The following is a 27899-nucleotide window of genomic DNA, read 5'->3' as shown; positions in this document are numbered from 1 at the left end:
TGTTATTGACATTCGGGTCTGTTGGCGTCGTGTGGCCAAGTGCAGATATGCCTGGCAGTGTCCCATACAGTGCCGCCATGACATTCCTGGAGGACTGGTTGGTCATGGACACATCTGTAGTATTTTCCGCAATCGCTCTCGTGGGGAAAATATTCGAACTCAGAATTGCAGTCAACAACACCTGGAGGAGGAGTGGGTCGAGGGCTAGTTGGTGGAGACTTCGAAGCTGTTGTCATTTCTTCGGGATTAACAGTTGGAACCACATAACCCTTCAGACCATCGTTAATTACCTCTAATAAACCATTCTTTTTACCACAAAGTCCCGTGAAATCATCCATGTCTAGAGCCCACACCATAGCTCCACCGTAGCCCTTCTCCTTGATAAAGTCCATCTGAAAGAATAAAATATTTCGTTATAAGTAATGTTAATGCTACAAAAAAAAAAAAAAACTGAACACAAATCGGTGTTATATTCAAAACTACGTGAGTCAGTGAACCTATTTTTAGCAAAAACGAAATAGAACCAAAACGGAGTTTAAAGGCAAAGGATAGCTAGTTCTAGTAATTAAACTTGAAAGATTAATTTGTAGATACCAGAACTTACAAACATTCGCAGAAAAGTCTTCATGCTTGACCAGAGTGTAATAATGATCTGTTGGATAAGCTCAAACGAGATTGATACTGAAAATAATACTTACTATTGCAGACATTTGAACTTCACTGAACAAGTTTGCTAACGAATGTTAAAATGTAGGAACCTACCCCATAACTAGAACAGTAGCTATGACTGCTCTTTTATTCCGTGTGGGAAGGGAAAAAAAAGTCGATTCTTATCATGACAGGAAAGTCTTTTGAACTACTGCACTTTAACATCATGGTCACGTTAGTCGGTCTTGTCCAAGGATTTGATATCTTCTCCCAGGAACTCGGGTATTTCATCGTGCAAACTAAAGATAAAATACACGTTAGATCCTACTCAATTCTCAGGAGTCAGTTTTCTGCAGTTTTAAGCGCTCCAGTTTTACTGCGTAAACCTTTCCATTCAAACTTCCTTCCCGCATAGATAACTCGGTCCTAATCTAGCGAGCAAGGTCAAGTTAAGGCTGACCGGGGCAGAATAGCATTCCTGTCATGTTTAGGACGGCGAGAGTATAGAGATCAGCCTAACAATGGCAATAACATTTGTTGTGACATGAAGCTGCCAAGGAGTTCATTTGGGGAAATGTGATGGTTTCACCTGGAGATGATGAAAGCGTTCCCAGAATGTGGTTGAGCCACACAGGATGCAGTACGCGACAACGAAGGAGGTTTTTTTTTTTTTTTTGGTTCTCTCGGCAGCTGATGCCTGAACAACTAACGTATAGGAGAGGCTACAAGGAGATGCAGCCGATCAAATAGTGGGTAGTTAGTTTTGGGAGATATTCTAAGTTTCTGATTAGCACCACGCAACAGCAAGAATTTTTCTTGGAAATGGTAAAGGTAAGCTTGGCCATACAAAATTAGAAAGATTTATGTGCTGCTGGATTCTTTACTACGAGAACTGAGGAACTGTTTAACTAGTATGTACTTATGTGCAGGTATATTGTCATGTAGCAACTCTAGTCCACTTCACCTAATTTTTCTGGTGTTTTCGTTCTGATGGGATCTCTCAGAAGACGAAACGCTTCAATTTGCAGGCCTTTAGTTACAGCCTAACCTTCTAGTAATCTAGTGTATATTCTAATTAGATTATGCCTTTTGGCATCGTTTATATATTGACGTCTGCCTTTAACTTTTTGAATGATATAAAAAAAAAAGTCATCGCCAGTGGTATTTTGGCATCGTTTCTGTGGTAATGGCAAAACGTGGATGCTGCTAAAGTGCGCAAGGCGACACTTCGCAAAAAATGTCACGTGGCGCACTTTAACGAATTGCGACTACTAATCGGCTTTTAAAGATGTCAGAACTTGCATATCAGGTTCAGAAAAATACATCGAACGTGGCCTAACATACCTCGCCCTTATCTCTAGAGATTTATGATAGTGTCATAAAGAAAGTTTCGAACATACAGCACCTTCATTAAAAAGAACATGGATTGTAAAAGCGCATACATAAGGTTGTTACTCTTTTACGAAATCGCCAGAAGGATCAATGTAATTCGGCTATATGATTTTCAAATAGCTCAAGGATTAGCAGCATGCGCTTCTTGGTAAAATAGCTCGACTTTAGGGCAATGCATACTTACATACTACTTCCTTTAAATAAGGAAAATGGTCGAATTCCTCCACTCTCCATACAATTCGATTACCTATTTCTATTGTTCAAGGGTTTCATAAGAGACCAGCATTATGGAGGTGACGAAGCAATCGAAAAGGTCGATGCATTGCTCATCGAGAAGTGAGGAAACGTGACTACGCAGGGATTTTTCAAGTTCATATAACACTGGTAACGCTATGTAATTCTATCCGGCGATTTTGTAAAAAAAAAGTGTGTTATCAATGTTCTTTTTGTTCCATGTAAATTTGTTATTTAAAATAAACTCAAACGTGCTGATCATTTTACAATCGGCGTGCCAAATAGTGTTGGTCATGCCAATTGGTATCAGGTTATTGGATCAAAATTGGTAATTGTAAAAACAGTTTAGATTATATTAATCTACAAACGAATATTTTATACGAGAAAACTCATAAACACGTTTCATTTGACTTTGCTTATTTAGCTTTGTTTCTGTTTGTGGCTACTTAGCTTTGTTTCCCACCCATCCCCGAATATTATGCAGATATCTTGATTGCAAATGAAATTCTTTTTCCACCTTTCAGAAAATATCACTGACATTCCCGTACCAAAAAAGGTTCATTTCCACTTCAACTGGACAAAACCTACTATGAAATTATTTCATGCTTACCTTTATGGCAACACTTTTTTCATCTTCATAACCAACCCATTGATCCTCGTGGTAAGCATAGGGACACTTGCCAATATCGTCAAACTTTTCAGTCCATTTTTTACTTTGCACCTGAGGACAAATCTGAAGGGAGAAAAATTAATTATATATATATACACACACTATAATTTAGGTGAATTTACATGTTTAATTTAGCGTGAATTCGAATAGCATTAAATTACTGTGTACTCATCATAAATAGCTAAACTATCCCTACATCATTAACTAATGATATATTTAACTCATTATCAGCCACCGATGAAACTATTTTTAATTCCTTTGGACGTGGGTTCCTATCTCCTCACAAAGGAATTTCTATCCTTTCAAGAACTGACAGTCCATTGCAGATTTTGCCGTAGCTACGAGGGAGAGTAAGTTCCGGGATTCAAGTTCATGATTCCTAAATATGGTGCTGTTTCTTGTATACTTTCCCACTTATGAATTTCTCTGACCGTGTGGTCGTCCGGGAGTACAAACAGAAAATTTAATTTATTTGTCAGAATATCTGCCCATTCACTGACACTTGTATTCAATCGTCTCTTTCTTACACTTTTCTGTATAACTTCAAGGGGACAATGTTATAGGTTCGAACAAAATAAAGCTCTTCTGCAACTTGAAGTGTCATCTGTCTGTCAATGTTTGCATTATTAACAGGTGCAAAAATAGTCGCAGCATCTTTCTGGCCTTTAGTTCTTTGAACTGAATTTTCTACAGTTCTGGGTTTTTTATTTTTTTTATTTTGCATTCCTTCCCATGACCGTGCATTTAGCTACATTTGTGGAGAGACGTTTTATACATGTAGTAGTCATACGTATTTCAACTGTATTTTTTTTTCCACTGCAGCACTTGTTAATAATCGGGATAGGAGTGCATGACTGCAATTTTAGAAATATACAGGAGGAATAGTAAATATTTTGGGAGGCTATCTTGAGTAAATTTTTTTTTTTTTTTTTTTTTTTTGTTAATTGTTGGCGATGCGCCAACAATTAACTTCTGTGACCATAATGCACCTCCCAACTTTTTTGCATTTTACTCTGATCCAAGCCCGAGGAGGGATTCGAACCCGCCACCTTTGGATTGCCAGGTAGGCACTTTACCCACCTGGCTAACCCAGTCGGCAAAAGTTCATCTAAACATTGTCCAATCCTCAATAGATACGGAAATACAGCTGCTTGAAACTGGCGCGCACAAAGCCATTGAGAGGTATTAAAGAATGATAAATAACTTACTGTTCGTATTTATTGACTTTTGAATGATACAAAACACAAATAATTGACAAATTTTTTTAGTTCACGATAAATGTTCGAAAATCCCACCGCCAACCTCAATGCACTTTGCAACTCTTGTGGTAATATGACGTGTTGTTCTTCTGACGTTGTCTTGGCGTTCCTTTGTGAGGGCAGCAGTACAGTATCGTCTTTACGCATGGGCACACAGGGCACTTACCGAGGGGCCCCACGATTCTAGGGCCCATGGTGAATTTATCACCAACTGATTAATGTTATTATCAGTTTGAATTTACTCAGTTTCTGTTGATTAATCCTCGTTTCACATGTTTTTTTTTTTTGTTTAAACGTTGATTTTGTTGAAAGTAGCAATAAATCTAAAGGTTTAATTTTATTGACCGTTTACATTTTCATTCCTTTGAATGAGTGAGTGGGGCCCCAGTGCATTGCTTTGCCCAGGGTATACAATGCTGTTAAGCCGGCCCTGCAGCAGTATCCAAAATGGGAGCGAGCAATTCGTCTCTTGTATTCATTTTTTTTTTTTTTTTTTTGTATATTGCGCTTTTCATCCATCCCCACAAACAAAAATCTAACGGAGTGCGGTCTTGAGGACCTTGGTGGCCGATGAACGGGGACCACCGCCGCAGATCCATCGTTCAGGGAAGGTTCGATTTAGATATTGTATCACCAGACGAGTATAATGTGCAAGAGTTCCGTCATGCTGAAAGTACAAACCAATCCTTGTAGCCATGGGAACATCCTCCAATAGTAGTGGAAGTTCGTTTTGCAGAAATTCTAGGTAAATGGGCCCTGTAAGACGATTTTGTAACACAACAGGCCCAATCAACTGGTTGTCGATGATATCGCACCACAGAGAAGCGATGTTGAAAATTTGTTTCTACATTGGCATGTGGATTTTCGTCTGACCACCTATGAGAGTTACTGGTATTGTTGATACTGTCATTGGTGAAAGTAGCTTCATCGCTGAACAGTATTAATGGAATTAATCGGCGATTAGCATTTACTCACCGACAAAATTCCAATCGCTGGGCGTCGTCTCCTGGTTGAAGGTGTTGCACCCGCTGTATGTGAAACGGATACAAGCCGTGCTCACGTAATGTACGCCATACTCTTGTTTGTGGAACACCGATACGCCTAGAAATTCTTCGTGTGCTAATAGGACTACGTTCTACCGACTGAAGAATGTGTTCTATTTCATCCACATTTTGTTCATTTGCACGTTCAGAAGAAATATGAGCGCTGGGAACTGTACCAGTCTCACGCAGTTTGGTGTAAACGCTCTTGAATCCGGTATTCTCTACAAGCAGCTGTAGCACTTCCACCACAGAAACCGTAGACAAAATCTGTAGACAAACACCATATTGGCATATTCAGCATGTGTGAAAATGTGCGGCATTCTTAACAACAATTCTAACACCAAACAGCGTCATGTTATAACTACTTCTTGGTCACGTCTGATTCAGGGAGCTGTGCGTACCAGTTTCAAACAGCTGTATCTCCGTATACGTTGAGAATTGGACACGTTTATATGAACTTTTTTACTCTGAATAATCGATACTATAACCTCCCAAAATATTTGCTATTCCTCCTGAATCACCCTGTATATCTTAATCAAAACTACTGTAAAACTCCTGAATCACCCTGTATATCTTAATCAAAACTACTGTAAAACAAGTTTACCTTGGAACTACAAAATGTAGCTGTTGTATAATCCTTTTTCTTTACAACAGGTTTCCTCAGTCTCTCCAAGGCCCAACTCGGCCACCTGACTGCGCTTACTATCAAAATTCTACCAGATGAGGAGGATTATATTCTTTTACCTCTAAAATTTACCAAATTTTTAAAATAGGCAGTGCATGTTCTCTTGAATGAAGACAATATCATTATTAATTTTAAAGAGGGCATTTGTTACATATACTCTATTTACATGAATAATACAAAGAATAAGAAAAATGAACACAGCACTTTTGAAATTTTCATATAATTTTATTAAAACTGCATAAACCTAATTATTATTTCCAACTATCCTTACTACCCATGATTATAACTATCACTTGCTTATACTCTCAATCCTCAGATGAATTAATCTGAGGATTAAGAATAGTATATCATATAGACACAATATTATACAGACTCTTAAACTAACTATACATTAAAGGTATTTTTTATCTCTTCTTTTCAGAGAAATTTAACTAATCATCATACTTTATATATTACTGAATTTAAAAAACCTCGGTATCTGCAACTGAAACCTTGAAAAAAAATTTTCCTTTTCCAATTAGAATAATTTTCTTATTTTTGCTTAGCAAATCAGCATTACAGTAACCACTACAGTATGTCAAAACCATATCTAATACCAATGCCAGTACTTCAAACTCTCTGCTCTCTTTCATCTCTCTCACATTCACTCTCAAGTAAAATTAACTCTAACTTCATGTCAGCTGAAGCAATCACCCCTTTATTCCTTACTTCTAATGGTACAGCCCTATTCTATACACTTGTATGAACCATTAGGAATGATAACTTAATTAGCATCTTTACTTAGACTTACTTTTGTTCAGTCAAAGGTATAGCTGATTCCAGCAAAAGCTTCTCTTTCTGTTCCACTGTTTCTTCTCACGGTCATTGCAGACAATCTTTCTTTCTCTCTTAGTTCGAACTCTCCGAGAACGTGCACTGTTCCAAGTAAAGTCTCTAGCTTCCGCGGGGTATCGGATTCGGCGTACTCGCATAAGGCTATCTCCATTTTCTGGTCTGCTTGACTTCTGTTGGTCTTCATTTAAATGTATTATACTTGCTCCTCCAAACGTTGTCACTCTGCAAAAGATTTTTTCGCCAGCTGAGCTTTCATACAGCTCGGGCGTATCATACTCATGCTTGACGAATTCTTATACTCTGCCACTGTATTTATCTCGTCCATATCACGTCAAGTAAACTTTAGTTGGTGAACTTTACTTCTCCTTTTTTTTTTTTTCCACGTACAGAGCGGACTCTCATGAGATTTTTTCACTAAAACTTTACTCTTTCTTCTCTCCGTCACTCTGTACTGCACTATTGCTTCTCTCGACTCCCGGTACTCGCATCACTTCTGTTTTTCCTTCTCGAAACCGTTCTTTTCCATAATTCTTCCCTCTGCTGTATCTTAACTAATAGAACATTCTTACAATTTTTTTTTCTTTTTCTTTTCATTTGTTAGCTGTATTTTCTTAATTCGGAAATTACCCTCTCTTTCCGGGACTCTCCGACGAAATACCGGGCTCTGCCACCTGCTGAGCGAACTCGTCCGTGGCACCGATCATCCGCCATTTCGATGCGTCACCATTGTCTTCCACAACTCTAGAACACCATTGTCCTCCACTACTCTGGAACAAAGGTTCCCCACTGGAGATCTCTCTATCTACCAGATTTCCACTCTCCCGTAGTACACTACGGGAGAGTGTTGGTCTCTTTCATCTCGTTTTGACTATTTTTCCAATACCGTACTGCCTTCCACTTCCTTGCTTGAAGGTCCTCGCGTGTTACCACTTGGTCTCTCGATTATAATTCTCGCCTTTACTAAGTACAGCGCAGTTTACTCTCAATGTGTTTACTTGCTTTCCCCCTTTAATGTTCTCCCTATTACCTATTATCTACCGACGGCGTTCCTTCAATAACCAGAAATAAACACATTTTCTTCGGTTTTTCGAAATTACAAGGCTCCGCTGATGCTTCCCCTTAAACGAAGTTTAATGTTTCTTCTACCATTTCGCATATCCTTCCTTTCCCAAATAATTAAAATATATAAACATGATATCAACTTTATGTAATAATGATTTGGATCTTACACATATGCAGCTACCAAGCATGCGATTGAAACTCGATCAGTGCAGCAACATAGAGATCTTGCAAACAGCTGTATGAATATACAGCTTGCATACCTTTGGTTAATACGCTTTTTAATTTATTTTATTTTTGGCTGATTCCATGTAAGTTTTCTATCTCGCATCATTTTGCGAGATGCTTCATATTAGGGGACATTTTATTATATACTTATTTCTAAATAAATTCCATTTCTTTGACATACACAATTTATTGATAATTTTCATCAGAGTTTCCAGAAAACATTTAATTAAAAGGTAATATTCAAAGCGAATAGAAATAAGAACAGAAATTTTGCAGTGCAGAAAAACTCATGATAAGACCTCTTACATTACTTGTTTGGGAAGTACGCAAATCTTGATGAATTAGAAAATTAGCGAACACGTAATTAATAGAATTAAAAAAAAAATCAACAGCTTTATAAGAAGCCAAATGTGAATTAAATAAATTATCATTACGTTTCATACGTAGTAGATATCAAGTTTCAGTTATTCCACCATTTTATGAACTTTATCATTTGATAAAGTTATTAATAAAATATAAATAATAATAATATGATTAATACAATAAATGTGATTAGGTCTGATGTGGGAAAAGACAAGCACCTGTTTCCCATAATAGAGTAAATCTTCTAGGGCTAAAAAAAAAAAAAAAAAAATATATATATATATATATATTTTTTTTAAATCTTCATAAAATAATTCTATTTTAAAGAGGGCGCTGTTTTTAAGGTGGCGCTGACAGATTAAATCTGCTAGACTAATTTTCACCGCTGGAGTTATTTCTGTTGTTGAAATTGAAAATTCATGTGCTGTGGCTTAAAGAGAACTTGAACATTATTTTGCACAAGTTTGTTTTAAATCAAATGTACTTACACTGTGTTAATTTAAGGACGTTTTTTTTTAAATTCACCTTTAAAAAGAAATCACCAACCGTTGCTGTTCCGTTCTGATCCTGCTTCTGTGAGTACTTTTGCGAAAAATATTTATTTGTAATATAACTCTAAAGTATCCATTCTCAACCTAGTATCTAAAATATTTTAGAGTGTCAAAAATTCTAATACTTAAAGATTGAGTGTATTGAAAGAATAAGTATATAAATATATACTGTATATATATTTTAAGTTATTGAGTATATGAGTAAATTCGAAGAACAAAATGAAATCAGTAAACGTTGATCCAAGATTTAAATTGCTTTAAAAAAGTAATTACCAATAGTAGCTTTTTTTTTTCTGCAATTCAGAACAAGCGATGGCTATAAATTATTACCTCATAATAAGCCAAAAAGCCTCTGGCATTAGTATAAGGTCCAGGATTGCCTCCATCTTCCCATTTCTTGATTCCTGCTCTCAAATCGGTGTTATCTTTGCTACCTAAAGTATAAGTTCTGCCATAAAGAGGAACTCCAACGATAAGTTTTTGTTTAGGAGCTCCCATGTCTACCCATAGTTGCATTCCATCGTTCTAAAAGAAAACTTGGTCATTATTTGAATCACTGATTTAGCATAACTACAGCATGGATATAATTTTTTTTTATTATTATTGAACAAAAGAATTCTATTCATAATTATCACGGTGATGTTAAATATATCATTTCGCTGGGATAATTGTAAACTTCCGAATAAGGGTTGAGTTGCCCTGACTGCATCTGGACAACTTGCATTATGACATTTTCGTTTTTGTCAGTGTGCTTGCGAGCTCCTGAAGGTCAATTTTTGTTTCATGGGGTAAAAATCAGACAGCCCCCCACACACGCACACTTTGATCTCATCCAATTTCGAATTTATGATATTAATTAAACAAAATTAAAATGCAGATATTAACGGGAATTAAGTTGGTTAATGTTTAATTGTGAAATTACGTACGTGAACGAAAGGCATGATCGCTGTAGGCAACTTAACAAGAGTCAAAGAGAGAGCTTGAGAATAACAGCTTGGCAGTTAATCTTAAGGATTTTAACTAGGCTTACGGTGGACCACGCTGCTGGGAGGGGGTGATCAGCAATGAGCTCAACGAAAGGCGGTAAACAGACCACGTTCGATTAATTACTGAACTTAGAAAGCAGTTGTATAATAAATTGGTATGATGAATGAATTCAGAGAGGATTTGCTGTTTAACCCTCCATAGGTAGTGTTCCTCCCTCCCCGTAAACTCAGTTTCAGTTATTTATTTTATTTTTGTCTAGCAAAACAAGCAAACCGATAGAATACAGAAAAATTACACTTGGTTTATAAGATAACGCTCAGGTAACCGGTAACTTCACATTTTTTGTTTGTTATCCATCCTGAGCGACAACAAAGCTCCTTGATGACAGATTAGTCGACATGATACATCGATGGCTGCCACTCATTTTTAAAGGTCTAGATTCTCCAGTCGTCGACTGGAGGAATTTCTAACGATCTCTTCAATTGATGCTGTAGTTAGCCTATCTCATGGGAAGGAAATAGGGTTTTTCGGCCCGCACAACGTGCAGAGTGGCCCGTGATATTAGAACCAAAGCTACAGTTATACAGGAATTCTAATATGAAAGGATTCGGCCCTTCACGTCAGAATGTACAGTATATACGTATATCAAGATGGAGAGCAAAGCAACATCCACTTCGCGTTCGAAAAGTGGATTGCTGCTTTGTTCGAGACACTGCAAATTCCAACAAAGTTTATAGGATGGTTCGGTTCTCTGTGCCTCCAAGATCTGGGCTTCATCAGTACTTCGTAGCATTCAGTCATTCAGTTGGATGGTCATCTAGCTGGCAGCAAACTAGAAAAAAGGATCAGTAAGATGGAACTTATTGCAGCCTTAAATGACACAATTATAAAATTGAAGAAAGAAGGCTGATGTAGCCTGTAATGAGGTTACACCACAAACCCCATTGCAGGCTACATCAGCTCCTCCGGTGAAAAAAAATCTCACATTTCTGGAATATTTATCACTGGAGGATCCCACATCACACCCCGGAGCCTTTCCCTCACTTTGTAATAAATACAATAAGCTCCATCTAGCTGACCGTTTCATCATCCCCATCATCATAATTCAGATTCAGAACGTGGATGCAGATCTCCATCGATTTATCTGTGACATGAAGCATACAACCATTGTAAAACTGAGGATTTGCTTCACCATAATGATCATTGTATGTTCATTTGAAAAGTTTCATTATTACTGTTATTTTGTTTAATTTTTCTGTATAATTTCTATTTTATTTGAACAAATTGATGTAAATCACAGGTCTTTATTTCAACATGAGCCCTATAGCCATAATTCGTTTCTTTTCTCTCTCTTTTTTTTTTTTTTTTTTTTTTTTTGTTTTCCTACTATATAAAATTCCTGGCCATGAAGGGTGATGGTATTATTTTCAGGTAAAGAGTTTTTTTTTAATTAAATATCAGCGAAAATCTGTGGTCCTATTAAAATATACTTCTTTTGTTCCTCCTTGGAAGTCCGCGTGAGTAATACAGTGGTTATAATTGCCGTCCTCCCACACCGTGTGGATTTGAATCCTATAAATAATGCAAGGAACTTTTATGGGCTTTTCTCACACAAGGGCCGAGTTAGTCAGTCTCAGGAAACGATATAATGTTTTTTTTTCTCCCGGAAACTCGGTTTTGTCGTCCAACAAACAGGCAAACCGACTAGAGAAAGCACTCAATTTATAGACACAACATACAGTACTATGGATGTATGATCTACCCGCTTGGTAACCCAAAGTTGAAAATGTATCCCTAATTGGGATAAATTCAAATTTATGGAGAGGTTTTTACTTTTTAACAAAAAAAAATTGAAATTATAAAGTAAAAATATGTATATGAGTTAATCATCGATAACAGTTTACTGGTTAAACAAATTTAATAAGTAAAATGTAATTATTTTTAAAGAAGTAATAAGTTGTATAAACAGCTTATGAGCAGTGGTAGACAGTATGTTTGAAATATTGTTGGTCTAACAACCAACCTGCATAGAATTGCAGAAATATTGATAGAATTTGCACTCTACTTATTCTCTATCGATTCCCCACCCCCCACTACTGGGTCCTGTAGTTTTTTGGTCTTATGCGGTTTAGGTGTGAAATGTTTGAGGCTGCGAGACAGCCCCATATCGTGCTGACGCCTCAAGGAATTTGGATCGTATCGGCTCAACCACACTTTGTATGGTGCTCTCTTTCATTCACGGAAAGGGCGAGGGCTATATCTGAATTCAAAATGGAACCTGAGATTCTTTATTTGACCTATGGGATACTTTACATTGCTGCATCATTACAGTATGTAGTAGCCGACGTATTCGAAAATGTTTTAGAACAAAACACTTTATCGTGAAGTTTTTAATTTAGAAACCAAACAGTTATCCTTTGGGTTACCAAGGTATTTTCGATTGTGACTTACAAAGATCCGACTGCTAGATGCCTACAGTATACTTACTAGAATATATTTTATGATGGCTAAAGTAAGTATACTCTAGTCATTATAAAATTTTTATAATTATTGAAAGGGATTTACAAAAAGAATTAAAATTATAAACTTCTTACTCAATAATCGAATTTAAATTCACTTTTTACAACACATTATATGGACTAACTTACAAAATATAACAAAAATAAATATAAACAAAAAAAAAAAAACTTACAACGTTCAGTTTCTCATATGCCCATTCGTCAAAAGGACGTTTATAGAGTGGACTGTGTACATCGGCGAATCCAGCCCAATTTCCTCTGAGATCGTAGGCCATAACGTTAATGTAATCCAGTAGGCTGAAATGTGTTCAATCCAATTAGTGCACTATTTTCTCAATGTTATACCAAATTATTAAAAGTTATTTAATGGATAGACAGATTATTATAAGGTCCCAACATTTAACTTTTAATAGAATTATTGATCGCGGTTGTCCACAAGGATCTGTGTTGGGTCCTATTTTATGGAATCTGGTCTTAAACCAGTGGTTAAGTAGAACAGTCCCTAATTGTTATAAGGTGGCTTATGCTGATGATTTGGTTTTGTGCGTGACAGGAAGATCTAGAGCAGTATTAGAAAACAGAATGGAGGTTATTGTTCAGGATTTGACTGATTGGGCTACATTAAATAAACTAAAAATTTCATCTTCTAAAACTGTCATGATGTTATTAAAAGGAAAATTAGACTACAACAGACCACCTCGATTATTAGTAAACAGTAAACAAATTCCTCTTGTTTCCCAGGTAAAATATTTAGGGGTTATCTTGGATGACAAGTTATTATTTTTCCAACATTTGAATTATTTAAGTAGGAAAATAAAAAATTACACTGCTTCTATAGTTAGGGTTACCAGAAAAGATTGGGGATTAGGTAAACGCATTTTGTATCTATATTATAAAGCTATTTTTATTCCGATTGTGTCGTATGCTGCATCAATTTGGTATGTTCGTACTGTCAATGTAAAATTTAAACAAAAACTATTATCAATACAAAGAATAATGTTGTTAACTATTTTGCGTGTTTGTAAGACTGTTTCGACTAATGCTCTACAGGTGATTGCGGGGGTATTGCCTTTGGATTTAACAGTCGTGTATAGAGCTTTTTGTTATTTTATAAGAAAAGGAATACAAATTACATTTCTGGGGATTACTAATGAAGTTTCTTCTGCAGTCAGCAAACAGAAGAAAGAAATTTTGGTGAAATTAATTAAATTATGGCAGGACCGTTGGGATTCCAGTAGTACTGGTAGAGTAACTTATTTATTTATACCTAGTGTTGAATTTAATTTTAATAACAAATTGCATTGTTGGTTTTATCCAACTATGGAATGCTCATATTTGATTACGGGGCATGGTTCCTTAAAAAGTAAGTTGCATCAGTTTAGTTTAGTGGAAGATCCTTACTGTGTTTGTGGAAGGTTGGAAACATGGGATCATATCTTATATGAATGCAATTTGTATGATGAATTTAGATTAGACTTATTTAATTTGGTACCTAATTTTATTAGGGGTTCTGAATTAATTTGGCTGTCTAATGAAAGGAATTTTGTAGAATTTCAACGGTTTTGCAGGTTGACATTTAATAAAAGGAGTATACATGTTGTTACTAATACTGACTAAAGACTTTTTTTTTTTTTTTTTTTTTTTCCCTCCTCTGGATGGATAGGCATTCTGTCTTGGAGGCAGGGAGAAAAAGGGAAAAAATAATAATAATAATATTTTTTTTTTTTTTTTTTTTGCTGGCCTTGTGGAATGACCATGAGGCGGGATTGTTGCACTCACTAGTAAGATGTATTCTCCTAGTTGGTGCATTTTTTTTTTTTTTTTTTTTTGCTGGCTTTTGGATGTGGGCACCCCAGGAGCAGGACTGCTGGCACCCACCAGTCTTGCACCCTTACTGGTGGGTGCAGGATTTAGGTGCAATATGCACAGCCAGAGCTAATAGATCCAGGCATAGCTCCTCGTGCCAGGGATGGGCACCAGGTGGTAATTGCCCAATGGACTATCACCTGGTGGCAGAGTAGCCTGTTTCACTTATAACACATTACACACACGTGTACACACACTTACACTAACAGGCCATTATGAGAATATGTTATATGATAAATTGGTGGAGATGGATGTATGTCCGGGTGCCACCCTTCGACAGTTAAATACATACATACATACTATTTTCTCAATAATAAGAAGACATGGTATTAAACCTATGTTCATTTAATTCTCATTTTTCGTGTGGATGAGGGTAGGCGACCAGTGTGGGGTTCAGATGATCGAGTATGACCAGAACCAGACTCATTTAAATAAGTTGAGGAGCGATGCTACGAGATCCTCTGAACACACTGAGGTTATAAAAACGTTACTTTTTCACAGTATTGATTTTGTGTGTTAAACCTGCAAATAGCGTTTGTGTCCCATAACCAAACGACATCGGTTATTATTATTCGTAGGCGTTACGGTATCACCTGAAAAGTTTAATTCTGAATAAAGGCAAGCGTGTAAAACGGCAAAACATTATGTTAAAATTTATGTCATAAAAATATGACTGTGTAAAGCGGGCTTTAAACAGGGCAGAGTGTATATATACCAACGCTTGCTGCTGTGGAGAGATGACTTAACGAAATAGGTGCGCTCAAACCATTACAAGTAAACACTGGTAGAGGGATGGATTGAAGGATAAATACTTCGTGCTGTACAAGTACATCCTACCAGAAGGTTGTCGGGTCACGATATTGTTTTATTCGTAAGCGGGTGGAGGACATTACATGAACAGCAATTGTATCCATTCAGTGAATGCCTGTATAAAAAATGTTGTAAGATATGAGTAAACGCAGAAACTTTTGTTAGTGGCTCATTTTGTAATGTACTAGTGACCTCGTGTTCTCATTACAGATGAATCATGTTTTACATGAAATGGAACTTGCAACTCTGGAAACACTCCTACCTGAGCCGAAGAAATACCATATACGATTGCCAGTAACCATTACCAACAAATCTTTTCCTTTAATGCCTTGTGTTGTGTTTCTTAGAGCTTTTGATTTTTTTACTGGCAAGACATTCAGGAAGTGCCTACTTGCATTTTCTACAGAACGATTATTGGAAGACATACGCTTGAAAATCAACAAAATATATGGTTTGTGCATAACGGTACACAGCCCGCTTTTCTTGAGATGTTTCTGACTTTTTAAATAGTAGATTAGAGTAATCGATGGATATGTCGGAATGACCCTGTACAATGTGCACCACTATCAGCTGATTGGATCTCACACCCATGTGGATATGTCTGATTCCAATAATACAAGTATTTGTATTGTTGGAATCAGACTATTCAACAAATGGCTACAATCAAATGGATAATTAGACTAATGACTTAGATTTCACTAACCTCTTCCAAACGTTGCGGTAGAGTAAGTAGCGGGCATGAGCATAAAACATTACATCGTTCATACTAAATATTTCGGACTGAAGTATGACGCTAATGTCACTAACGGATGTTAGGTAGACTAAGTAGCGGGCGTGAGCATAAAACATCACATCGTTCGTTGACTTCGCTTCTAGCTTTGTTCAGTTTTTAAAACGGTTCTGATTTTCATCAAAGATGTTTTCACATAACACATTTTTCGTACGTAGAGGGTACATACGCATTTTTTTTTTTTTTTCAGTGGTTATATTTCAGTTTCTTTTGTGTTTTGTAATTTATGATTAATGGCTAATATCTCGGAAATAACGGTGTTTCAGATATATCTGTATAGAAACTTTTTTTCTCATTTTTAGCTGTATAACGTGTTCTTACATTTGTTCCATGCAATTTTGAAACAACATGTATAAGACTAATTAGACACATTTTGGTCCTAGTAGCCCTTTTGCCCTAAAACATCAATACCAATGGGACTAATTAGTTTTCATGTTCTTTCACAGAGATCAACTAAAAAAAAGTTTTTTTGTTTCTTATATTCATATGTTTTCTAAGTAAACAGCAATGTTAACGCGGTTATCCACAGTCAAATAGGCCTTAAACCATATCTCTGTTCTCCATTATTTAGAATATAAAGTACTAATCCTACCTGCCCAGCTCCTTGACTTCATAGCCTTCCTGGAGTCGAAATTTAGCAAGAGGCACTGCAGCAGTCAAAAGTAAGTTGTGAGGATCAAACGCTTCGCGAAGTTCCTTCAGATAAAAAAAATCAATATTAATTTGGAAGAATTATATCTCTGGCTTATATTTTTTATTTTATTTATTTTTAATCTTCTGCTCACCTGAACCAACTTTAGGAAATTTTCTTTGTCCTGGTATTTTCCACCCCTGTCAGATGCTCCAGGATATTCCCAGTCGAGATCTAATCCATCAAACTTATAGTCCCCTAAAAGTTTGAGAACACTCTTGATAAAAATGTCACGACGCGCTTTTTGGCTCACCATGTCGGAATATTTTTTTGCACCTTCGTCCCATCCACCGATAGCCAACATGCATTTCAGTTTGGGATTTTTGTCTTTTAGGGCAACAAATCGCTTATATCCTCCTACAATAACCAGAACCAAAATTATTTGCATGGTTTTTTTTTAATTTTTTAAAATTATTTGCTTATTTTTTTACTAGAATAACTTATAATTTAATAAGAATAAAATTGTAACACTAGCAATATAAACAAACAACTAAAAAATCACCGTAAATTTTCTGGACAAAAAAATAAAAATAAAACCGAGTTCATTACATTCATCGTTTCTAAAGCCTGGTGCCCTTTTTAAGAATATTCTTACCATCGTCAATGTCGAATTTAGTATCAAGAGGAATCATTTCCCAAGTTTGCTCGTCAAGCCCAGAAAAGGAATAAATAACATGGGTACATTTATCTGCAGGAATATCATCGATGCCATAGTCCATAGGCTTTGGCCGATACATAGCCCATGCGCTGAAGTAGCAGATGATCTTGGCTTCCTCAGCATCACTTGCACGTGCGATTCGATCTATAAAAATAAATAAATAAAAACACAGTTCTGTATAAAATTGCCATAAATATTACCACTCAAAATTAACCAATAAGAGAGTAAAGCTATTTGCAATACTTCTATATATAAAATAATTTATTACTATCCATAAAAAACTAAAGGCAACACCCCGGTACAGACAAACTGGGGGGAATTACGTTGAATAAAAGATAATAATTAGGTTTTAATAAAGGAGTAAAATGAAATTTTAAAAACTCATTGAAATTGGAGATAACAGGTCTGGTAAAATATGAAGTTTGATATCAGTGTTTTCTACTTGTTACGAAAAGGGTGGATAAGTTGGACGTCCACGGGTTTGTTTTTTAAGGTGAACCAGTAAGACCTAAACACTGTCCGGCTCTGGCATTGACAGGCATCAGGGAAAAGGAGCTGAAAGCAAACCAACCACCAGGGGGTGAAAAGGCACTTTTCCGTTGTTACTGCTGCATAATTATCTTCATGAGAATCCTTAAGTTAGAGCAACTAAGGCTATGAGGGGTCAGGATATTGTGCCTGTTATTGCGAGTATTCTGCGGTTAGTTTGTTTGCTTGACTTAACTGGCTTTTGCCAGTTAAGTCATACAATTCTCGCCTGAGACCGATTGTTTGAGGGGGGGAAAAATTATTCACGTCACTGACAGCATTCGAACTCAGGCCTTTTCCACCCAATGTAGAAGTATGGGGATTCTAAACGTTGTGTTACCAGCGAGGGTAAATCCTTAGTTGGCTGTAATAAGTCTGTATTTCAAAACCAAAGAAGTATCCAAGTAATTTAACCTTTGGTAACATCGAATTGAAGTCTCATCCTCCTCCGAGTCATCTTTAGCAGCACAAATTAACCACCTGGGGAAATCTCTGATTTTTTTTAGAATCCGGTTCTTATGATCCTCTGATTACCTACCACTCAGATATTATAGGACAAGAATCCCTAGCTTTCAACAAGATCTTATAGTAGTCATTGGCCTCGAATTCAAAATTTACACCATGTCAAAGAGGATTTCCATCCATTTAAAAATGTGCACATACATCTCCTTACAAGAAATGCCCCAGTTAAATATTTTGGCCTGTCTATCCTCCAAAACCACAATTTCCTTATCAAGAAACTTCTTCATGTACAACCTTTTTAATCACAGTATGATAACTTTATCCAACGGCGGTATCAAAGCAGTTTTAGGTTATAAAGCCAAGCATCTGATCCTCCGGTCATAGCGGCAACTCTTTCCTGTCCAAGGATACAAAGAAGCGGTGTCGAAAATTAATAAAACTTTGACACCCTGGAACGGAATCTTGAAGCCTTCATCTCATAATGCACATTGCAGGGGCATCGGAGACGTGTTGTCATTCAGACATAAGGGATGCAGAATTTCAGTATGGGAGTACATTGTGTGCAGAAAATACAGACTGGATACGAGGAGGGAGGGAGGGGGTTTGTTATTAGTTAGGAATCATGTAAAATCTAAGGAAGTCCATTCAGTTGATATGGGTGGCTAGGGCAATGTTGAGTCAGTTTGGTGTGACATAAGCACTGGGAAAACAAAAATGAGAGTAGGAGTGTGTTATAGTTCTTTACATTCATCACACTCTTAACGACTGTGATGGGTATAATGAACTATACAGACAAATGCAGTGGGTCAGTAAATCAGAATGTTTATAATGTGGGATTTTAACTTTCCAGATTGATTAGACATTATGTTACTCACGCACTAGCAAAACTTTTGTGGATTTATGGGATGATTGTTTTCTACAGCAGTAGCATGTTAGGGAGGGAGCAATTCTCTTGATCTGATTATCAGCAGCGATTATTCATGCATTAAAAATCTGCAGATAAAAGAACCGCTAGGTGGCAGTGAAGACGGTGTATTGATATGGGATTTACTTAAAGAACTAATATTAAGGATAAAGGAAAGGGTTTTTGCTTTCATAAAGGTGGATACAGTAGCCTCAGACAATTTTAAATTCTATACAATGGGGCCAACTGAGGATATCACCACAATCAAATTCTAAATGGGAAGCTCTTGTTGTTATAGTAGGGTTTTAGGACCAAAAGCGACTAAGACCATATTGCTCCCTATATACTGTCTGCAAATTGTGTGTTCTGAGGTCGATTTTCCGTTTGCTGGACGAAAAACCTGAGTTGCTGGGAGAAAAACCATGCTAGTCTCGCCTGAGACCGACTAACTCAGCCACGTTGTGAGAAAGGTCCATAAAAATTCCTCACGTCATCGATGGGACTCCAACATAGTTTTCCGCCTGGTGTAGGGAGGACAGCAATCCTACTAACTACTACTCAAGAGGGCAAATGGGAAGCATTCGGAAAAGCAATTGTAGAAGCTACTAGGCTTTCTTTACCACCTAAGAAATGCTGTTCAACGCCTTAGCCCTAAATGGAGGGCAGGTAAATTAATCATACTCATGGTAGAGAAGAAAAACGCATGGGATGCATAAAGACCTAAATTATCAGGTGATACATAACAGAAGCCTACGATAGATATAAACTAGGCAGCAAGCAAGTCACAAAGGAGGTTAGGCAAGCCAAGGCAGATTACGAGAAGTCTCTGGCAAAGAATGCCAAGAAAAGCAGCAAAGACTTCTTCACTTATATTAACAGCATTAGCATTAGTAGAGGCATATGATGCAAGAAAGCAAGCTTATTCAGCATCAGCCAAAAAAAAAAAAAAAAAAACCCCACTCCCATTTCACCCATCTGTTCGTTCCAAATACCTATCCAGTTGAGCTTTAAATTTGTTTAGGCTATCAACTTCTACAACAAGTGATGGAAGTCGGTTCCACCAACCAACCACCCGCTGGCCAAAGGCAAATTTCCGCACATCTATCCGACATCCGTCCTTCCTCAATTTGAATTTATGCCCTCTGAGGTGATTATTCTGAGCAAGATGAAGAATCCCATTGGCATTGAGCATGCTCAAACCATTCAAAGCCTTATACACCTCTATCGGATCACCTCGCCGGTGCCTAGTCTCCAGACTCTGTAATTTGCAAAACTTAAGCCTTTCTTCGTAAGAGCAACCCTTTGTTCCATTCACTAATCTTGTTGCCCTTCTCTGTACCCGTTCCAGCAGTTCTACATCCTTCTTGAAATGAGGCCTCCAGACCTGTATACAGTACTCAAGATGTGGCCTAACCATTGCCTTATACAAGGGAATAATCACCTCCTTATCCCTGCTAGAAACATTCCTGTATATCATTGAAAACACACCGTGAGCTACTCTTGCAGCTCGTCTGCACTGCTCAGAGAACTTCATATCTGCCTGCACAATTACCCCCAGGTCCTTTTCATTCTCCACCACTGTCAGTATAGTACCGCAGAGTTGATACGTTGCTCTGGGGTTACTGTTTCCCATATGTAGTACTTTACATTTGTCAATGTTAAACTTCATTTGCCACCTCTCAGCCCATCTGTTCAACCTTTCCAGATCCTGTTGCAGCAGCATAGCGTCAGTAGTGTCCTTAACGACCCTGCCAACCTTTGTATCATCTGCAAACTTGGACATTAAACTTGATATCCCATCATCAATATCATTCATAAACACCGAAAACAACAACGGACCCAACACTGAACCTTGAGGAACTCCACTAATAACATTAGTCCACGTTGAGCAGTGTCCATTGATTACCACTCTCTGTCTTCTGCCACTCAACCAACCCCTTATCCATAGCAGCAATTTGCCTCCAATGCCACACTGCTCCAATTTGTGCAGCAGTCTTCCATGTGCAACAGTATCAAAAGCCTTTCTAAGATCCAAATATATAATATCAAAGTTATTCCCTGCATCCAGTTCTTTTGTGACTACATCATAGTATCCAATCAAATTGGTCAGGCAAGACCTGCCCTTAACAAAACCATGCTGCGTCTGAGCTATAACTGAATTCTTGTCTAGATGATCCTGCAGTGCTTCTTTAACCAGTGCCTCCATTAATTTACCTGGAACAGAAGTTAAACTAACAGGTCTATAATTACTTGTGTCAGCCTTTGATCCTCCTTTGTGAATTGGGGTTACATTTGCACATCTCCAGTCTATGGGTACCTCCCCTGAGTCCAAAGAAGCTCTCATAATTATGGCTAGGGGTTTGCATACTTCCTTTGCTGCCTCCTTTAATATAACTGGATAGATCCCATCCACCCCAGGTGCCTTTTTTATGTTTATCCTCAACAATCTCTCCTCCACTTTCCTCTCAGTTATTACAAAATCATCCAGCTCACTGCCAATGTTTACTTTACCTACATCATTCTCCTTCCTGAATAACTCCTCATGCGTGAATGTAGATGCAAAATACTCGTTTAGATTGTTAGCCACCTGAGCAGGATCCTCAACTGTTGAACCATCAATATCCAGTGGACCAATCTGATTCATCCCTTTCCTTCTCGAGTTCAAATATGTAAAGAACTCTTTTCTGTTTTTCTTTGCATCCTTTGCCAAGGATTTTTCGTAGTCTGCCTTTGCCTGCCTAATCTCCTTTGTGACTTGGTTACAGACCAACTTATATCTATCATAGGCTTCCATGTCACCCATTAATTTGTACGTATCCCATGCATTTTTCTTCTCTGCCACATGTCTCATTAATTCATCCGACAACCATTTAGGCCTAAACCTTGAACAATATTTCTTAGTTGGTATGTAAAGCCTGGTAGCCTCCAAGATTAGTTCCTTGAATGCTTCCCATTTCGAGTTTGCTGTTGGGAACATCATCAGTTGGTCCCACTGTATAGAATTTAAATACTGTCTCAGACCATCATAGTCGCCTTTACGAAAACAAAAACCCTTCCCTTTACCTCTGATGGTAGTTACCTCCTTGAGCAAATCCCACTTCAACACACTGTGATCACTGCCACCTAGTGGTTCATTTATCTGCAGATTCTTAATGCATGAAGAATCACTACTGATAATCAGATCAAGAGTATTGCTCCCTCTTGTTGCCTCACGAACATGCTGATGTAGAAAACAATCATCCAATAAATCCACAAAAGCCTTGCTAGTGTGCGAGTGACCAATCCACAAATTCCAGTCAATATCTGGGAAATTAAAATCCCCCATTATAAGACTCTCTGATTTACTGGCCCACTCTATTTCCCTGTACAATATCTTATTATACTCATCAGAGTCATTAGGCCTATAGCACACTCCTACTCTCAATTTTGATTTCCCTATGCTTATGTCACACCAGACTGACTCGACACTGCCCTGTCCATCGATGTCGACTAGCTTCACTTCCTTGGACTTTATGTGTTTCTTAATTAATAGCATAACCCCTGCTCCCCTCCCCTCCTGTCCTGTCTATCCTTTCTATACACATTGTATTCCCCAAATTCCAGTTCCGCATTACTTATATCTGTGTGACACCACGTCTCTGATATCCCAATAATATCTGCCTTTGGTGCTTTGAGCAATACCTCAAATTCATCAAATTTATTTACCAAACTCCTAGCATTGGTGTACACGCAGGTATACATGCACCTGTTTCTATTCTTAGCTACCCTAACACAACCCATGTGTTTACTTGTACCGCAATGACTACCAGCAGTCTCTGAAATATCCTGCATCTTGTTTTCCAGGCTTCTGCTCATTTCAATAGAAGCAGTGCAAGAATCACTTCCACCTCTGCAGTGGCTACTGTTAATCTATTAGTCCTTGTATCCCCCCCCCAACTAGCAGTTTTCCGACCCACCTAACACTGCCTCGACAGTATCAGCAAAAATTCTTGCACCCTTTCTATTTAAGTGTATCCCATCCCTGTAGAAGCAATCTCTCCTGTTAACAAGTACAGTCCAGGCTGAAAAAAATTCTACCCCTTGAGCCTTGCACAATCCCTCCAGGGCCGAATTGATCGACAAGGCTCTCATCATATACTCCCTCCTATCGTGTCTGGGCAGAATTGCAGACACTTTCAAGTTCAACCCTAATTCACGGCTTTTTTTCAACAGTGACCTGTACTTGCTAAGTAATTCCGCCGGTCTCCTACTCTTAATATCATTAGTGCCAACGTGTACAACTATATCACCTTTTGTGCACTTAAAAGATGATATCCGCTCTACAACATCATCAACCTTTGCCCCTGGCAGACATACTCTGGTCCTTTTCCACCTATCCTTTTTACAAAGCATGTTCCCCGTTTCCCTGACAATAGAGTCACCAACAACTACTAGTTCCTGTGGGACCAGCGCATTCTGCCTAGGGGGCTGCCTCTGTGTTGCCTGATGACCAAGTGCAAGCTCTGGCGTTGATGTGGGCAGCTGAGAGCTTGATGGGCCCCTCAATTTATTTCCTTCGAGGGCATCCACCCTGTCCTTCAAGCTCTCATAAAGGCCCATAACAACGCTGAGTTGTCGCCTGATTTCCTTGCACTCCTTACATCGTGCACACACAAAGACATCCCCCTTGGCAGTATCATGTCCCGTACCCGACTGCTCCGCAAACAGTGCATTTTAAAAGACTGTGATTCAGAGGGCAACTGCCCCCCTCAGTTCTCCCCTGAACCACAGCACTCCCATTAGCTTGAGCCTTTTGCTTTGCTGCTCTGGTCAGAGTCATGATTCCGATTTAATTCAATAAAATTCAAAACAAAAATTAAATCCTTAAGTTATATCCCAAAACAGTTATGTTATATATATATTTTTTTTCGGTATCTAGTGTTTTCTACGAGTTCCCTTTATACAACTTCCGTATCACGTGTACCACTATTGTTATGTATTAATTATTTGTTACGATTAAGTCGTTATATATATATAGAGTTAAAAATACAATTTAATTGACAATAAAGTTTATCAAGATTAATAGATTTACTGATTAATTGACAATATTATATTATGCACTATACTACACTAAGCTTATGCTATCGTGTAAAAATGGCGGGAATTCACGAACGGTATTTCTACGGACTCGTAAGTATTGATTAGCTTTCAAATCTCGCTATCTCAATTTAGAATAAACTAAGGATCCTAACTAGGTCTATAATCTACTTATAGAAGATAATTTGATATAACAATTGGTTAATAAATCGACTAAATTTGGTTAAAAAAAAAAAGACCTCTCGTTCAATTTGTGACACGTGGATTTGATACCGTTACCGATACTAAGTAATATCTACAAAATCTCTGTCTAAGTTAAACTTTAAACTAAGTATCGTAACTAGGAATATAAAGCTACTCTAGAAAATAAGTTAATATGACAATTTAAACTAATAAAGCAGAAAATAAATCAGGAAAAACTTCTCTGTTTCAAGAGCTTTAAGGAGCAACGCCCGCACAGGCCAACCTCTCACCCAGAGCTCCCAAGAGGGAAGAGATTGAATCATATTGGCCCACTTTATATCAATGGTTGAACTGCTAGCAAACTGAATACGTATTTTGCATCTACATTCAAGCATGAGGAATTCTTTAGGGAAGGGAATGCCAGAAGGTTATCAAATTCCAACAGGGAGGTAAATGATTTTGTGATAATTGAGAGAAAAGTGGAAGAAAAATTGTTGAAGCTAAACATAAAAAAGGCACCTGGGGTGGACGGGATCTATCCATTTGTATTACGGGAGGCAGCAAAGGAGGTAAGCAAACTCTTAGTCATACGAGTAATTATGAGAGCATCTTTGGATTCAGGAGAGGTCCCTGTGCACTGGAGATGTGTAAATATATCCCTAATTCACAAAGGGGAATCAATGAGTGACATGAGTAATCACAGACCTATTAGCTTAACTTCTGTTCCAGGGAAATAATGGAGTCACCGATTAAAGAAGTAATGCAGGATCATCTAGACAAGTGCAGTTATTCTGCAGTTGCAGCATGGATTTGTTAAGGGACGATCTTGTTTGATTGGATATTATGTTGCAGAAACTAAGGTACTGGATGTGAAAAATAATTTTGATACCATCTACTTTTATTTCAAGACAACTTTTGATATTGCTGCACACAGAAGAGTGGTGTATAAATTGGATCAGTGTGGTATTAAGGATTAGTTACTGCTATGGATAAAGGGGTCGTTGAATGGGAGAATTTTGCAGTTTCATGTCCATGAACTATTCTCGAACAGCGCCGACAGTATGATATGAAACGTTATCATGTCGAAACAAACGCGGGTCTGTACCAAAGAACTGCTGCATTATAAAAAGCATTGAACTGTTTGAAATAACAAGGTGGGCATCACCATTCACCAAAGGTCCTATGTCATAGCATGAGAAACGACAGCACACCATTACATCTCATCCGAACTTAATTCTTGGCACAATGCTTTCTAGCAGCAAATTCCTCCGCATCGCCTTGGCTGATCGCAATAGGTGTACTTGGATTCGTCATTCCAGAACCGATGATTTCTAGCGTCCTGTGAACCAGTTATGGCGTTCGTTGCCTCATGCAAAGCGAGACCTCTGATTACTTTTTGCGATATGACGCACCACTACTCTTCCAAGAAAATCGAAGCTGTAGAGTACTCATATAGACTTCACCCTCTGTTGACGCCTTAAATTCCTGGTTGAGGTTTTGCAGAGATGTCTGACTAAATTGTTGTACAATTCTTCCGCGTATCCTCTGATCATATGGAGTGAACTTTCGTGGTCTTTATGTGCGTTTCTGACGGTGGTGGTACTGTCATGCTTCCATTTCATGTTAAAATCTTGTCAGAAATGGCACGGATCGACAAGATAGAATTTGAGACATCCCACAATAATGACCTTTTCGAAATCAGTCAGCTCGACATTACATGCCATGACGATAACAACCAATTAATGAAACTCAATATGCCTTCCTTTCATACAGTTTGGGTTAAAAAATGATTTGAGAAATTTAACCAGGATGGTACAAAAAAAGTATGCAGACACCCCGGTTTTCGCATGGAATGTGTTAACTAAGTATCTGTATACTTTTTGGAAGGCAATATGTATTTGAAGAGTCGAAGGCAAGAATAGACCCTCTTGTCCCTTCCTTCTAACAATTATGAGGGTCGGGTAAAGGGAAATTCTCTATACTCTACTCACTCTTATCCTGACAAGCAAAGCTCTCAGGTCATATAGTGAACAGAGTATAGCTATGCTAAAAGAGATGAATTTAATAGTATTCTCGAAAAGAAAACTTCATTACAGACTTCAGTAAAGTCTTTTGATATTAAGCCAAGTGAAAGACTGCTGGTGCAAATTGGAGAAATGTGCCATTAGGAGAAAGTTACTGCTATGGCTAAAGGGATGGTTTAGTAGTAGCAGGTAGAGATTTGTTATAAATGGCACTGCACTTTTTGGACTAATATTATTATTGTCATCCCATCCCTTAGGATTCAATGTTGGTCCGCTTATTGATAAAGGCATACTAAACTTATTTTTCAATTTGCAGTATGATACAAAGTTTGGCAAGATCAGAAGAACAAGAGGAATCAGAGCATATTACTGCAGCAAAGCCTAGAAACATGAAGCAGATAGACTGAAAATTAGCAGTTGATGTTTAACATTGTAAAGGTTGTATCACACCAAATTTTGTGGAGAACGAAAGAGGCCAAGTGGTAATTACGCAGTACTGCATGAAATTCTCTGAGCAGCGCATACTGCTGTTAGGACAACTTTTGGTGTTCTGCTAATGACATACAGGATTTTGCTAATAGGGACAAGGAAGTTATCCCATTGTATAAAGCAACAATATTTAGATCGCATCTTGCGTAAGTTAAAGGATGTAGAAGTGTTGGAACAGATGCAGAGAAGAGCAACGAGATTAATCAAGGACACAAAAGGATACTTTTATAAAGAAAGACTTCGGTTCGCAAATTGCAATTTCCTAGAAACTTGTCACCTGCGAGGACCTGATTGAAATGTTTATAAGACTATAAACGGATTGAGTAAACTAAATGCTGGTGGCATCCTTACACATGAAACTTAAAACATACATAAATTTAAATTGAACAAGGATGGACATAAACTTAAATTGAAAAAGGATGTTTATAGGATAGATGGTTGTAGGTGTAGGTTAGATGTGCGAAAATTCTTTTTCAACCAGAGAATAATTCAGTCTTGAAATAAGTAGTTTACGTATTTAAATAAGTTTAAGGAAAAAATAGACAAATTATTAGAGGGGATGGACAGATGAAGTGGGTAGGCATTTTTTGGCTGATGCTGTATGAGCTTGCTTCCTTGCATCATTTTCTATCACTAATAATAATACTAAAAGTGAAACGTTCGTGCAGTTTTGCCATTCGGCAGCATTCCCAGAAAATTTTAACTTTGTTATTCATAATTTTTCTAAATTAATTATTTTGGTTATGCACAGCTTGTGGCTATACATTAATTTAAAATGAAGTAAATGAGAGAGACTTACTTGATTCGGATGTACAAGTGGCGAGCACAAAGATACTAACAAAAAGCGCAATCCAATGCATGGTTGCTCTGAAAATTTAAATGAAAATAAGTTTAAAATTGAATAAATACATAAAATACAGAATTACAAACTGATGGATCTACGGCT

The 27899-nt window shown here is 37.5% G+C and overlaps 1 protein-coding gene across 1 annotated transcript; it reads right to left on the bottom strand.

The window, feature by feature from the left end:
• LOC150079609 (endochitinase-like) lies at window positions 1-27816 on the bottom strand. Its single transcript, XM_090383370.1, has 8 exons — window positions 27753-27816; window positions 17225-17431; window positions 16724-16986; window positions 16531-16634; window positions 12646-12769; window positions 9297-9491; window positions 2885-3007; window positions 1-392 (listed from the first exon to the last, which is right to left on the bottom strand). The coding sequence occupies exons 1-8, from the start codon at window positions 27811-27813 to the stop codon at window positions 3-5; spliced, it is 1467 nt and encodes a 488-aa protein (XP_090239496.1). The 5' UTR covers window positions 27814-27816; the 3' UTR covers window positions 1-2.
• Between the last annotated feature and the right edge of the window lie 83 nt (window positions 27817-27899).

This window comes from Mastigoproctus giganteus, chromosome 10, assembly GCF_048544385.1.
Source record: "Mastigoproctus giganteus isolate SK-2022 chromosome 10, ASM4854438v1, whole genome shotgun sequence".
Classification (NCBI taxonomy): Eukaryota; Metazoa; Arthropoda; class Arachnida; order Uropygi; family Thelyphonidae; genus Mastigoproctus; species Mastigoproctus giganteus.
This window is presented reverse-complemented; position numbering and strand designations above follow the sequence as displayed.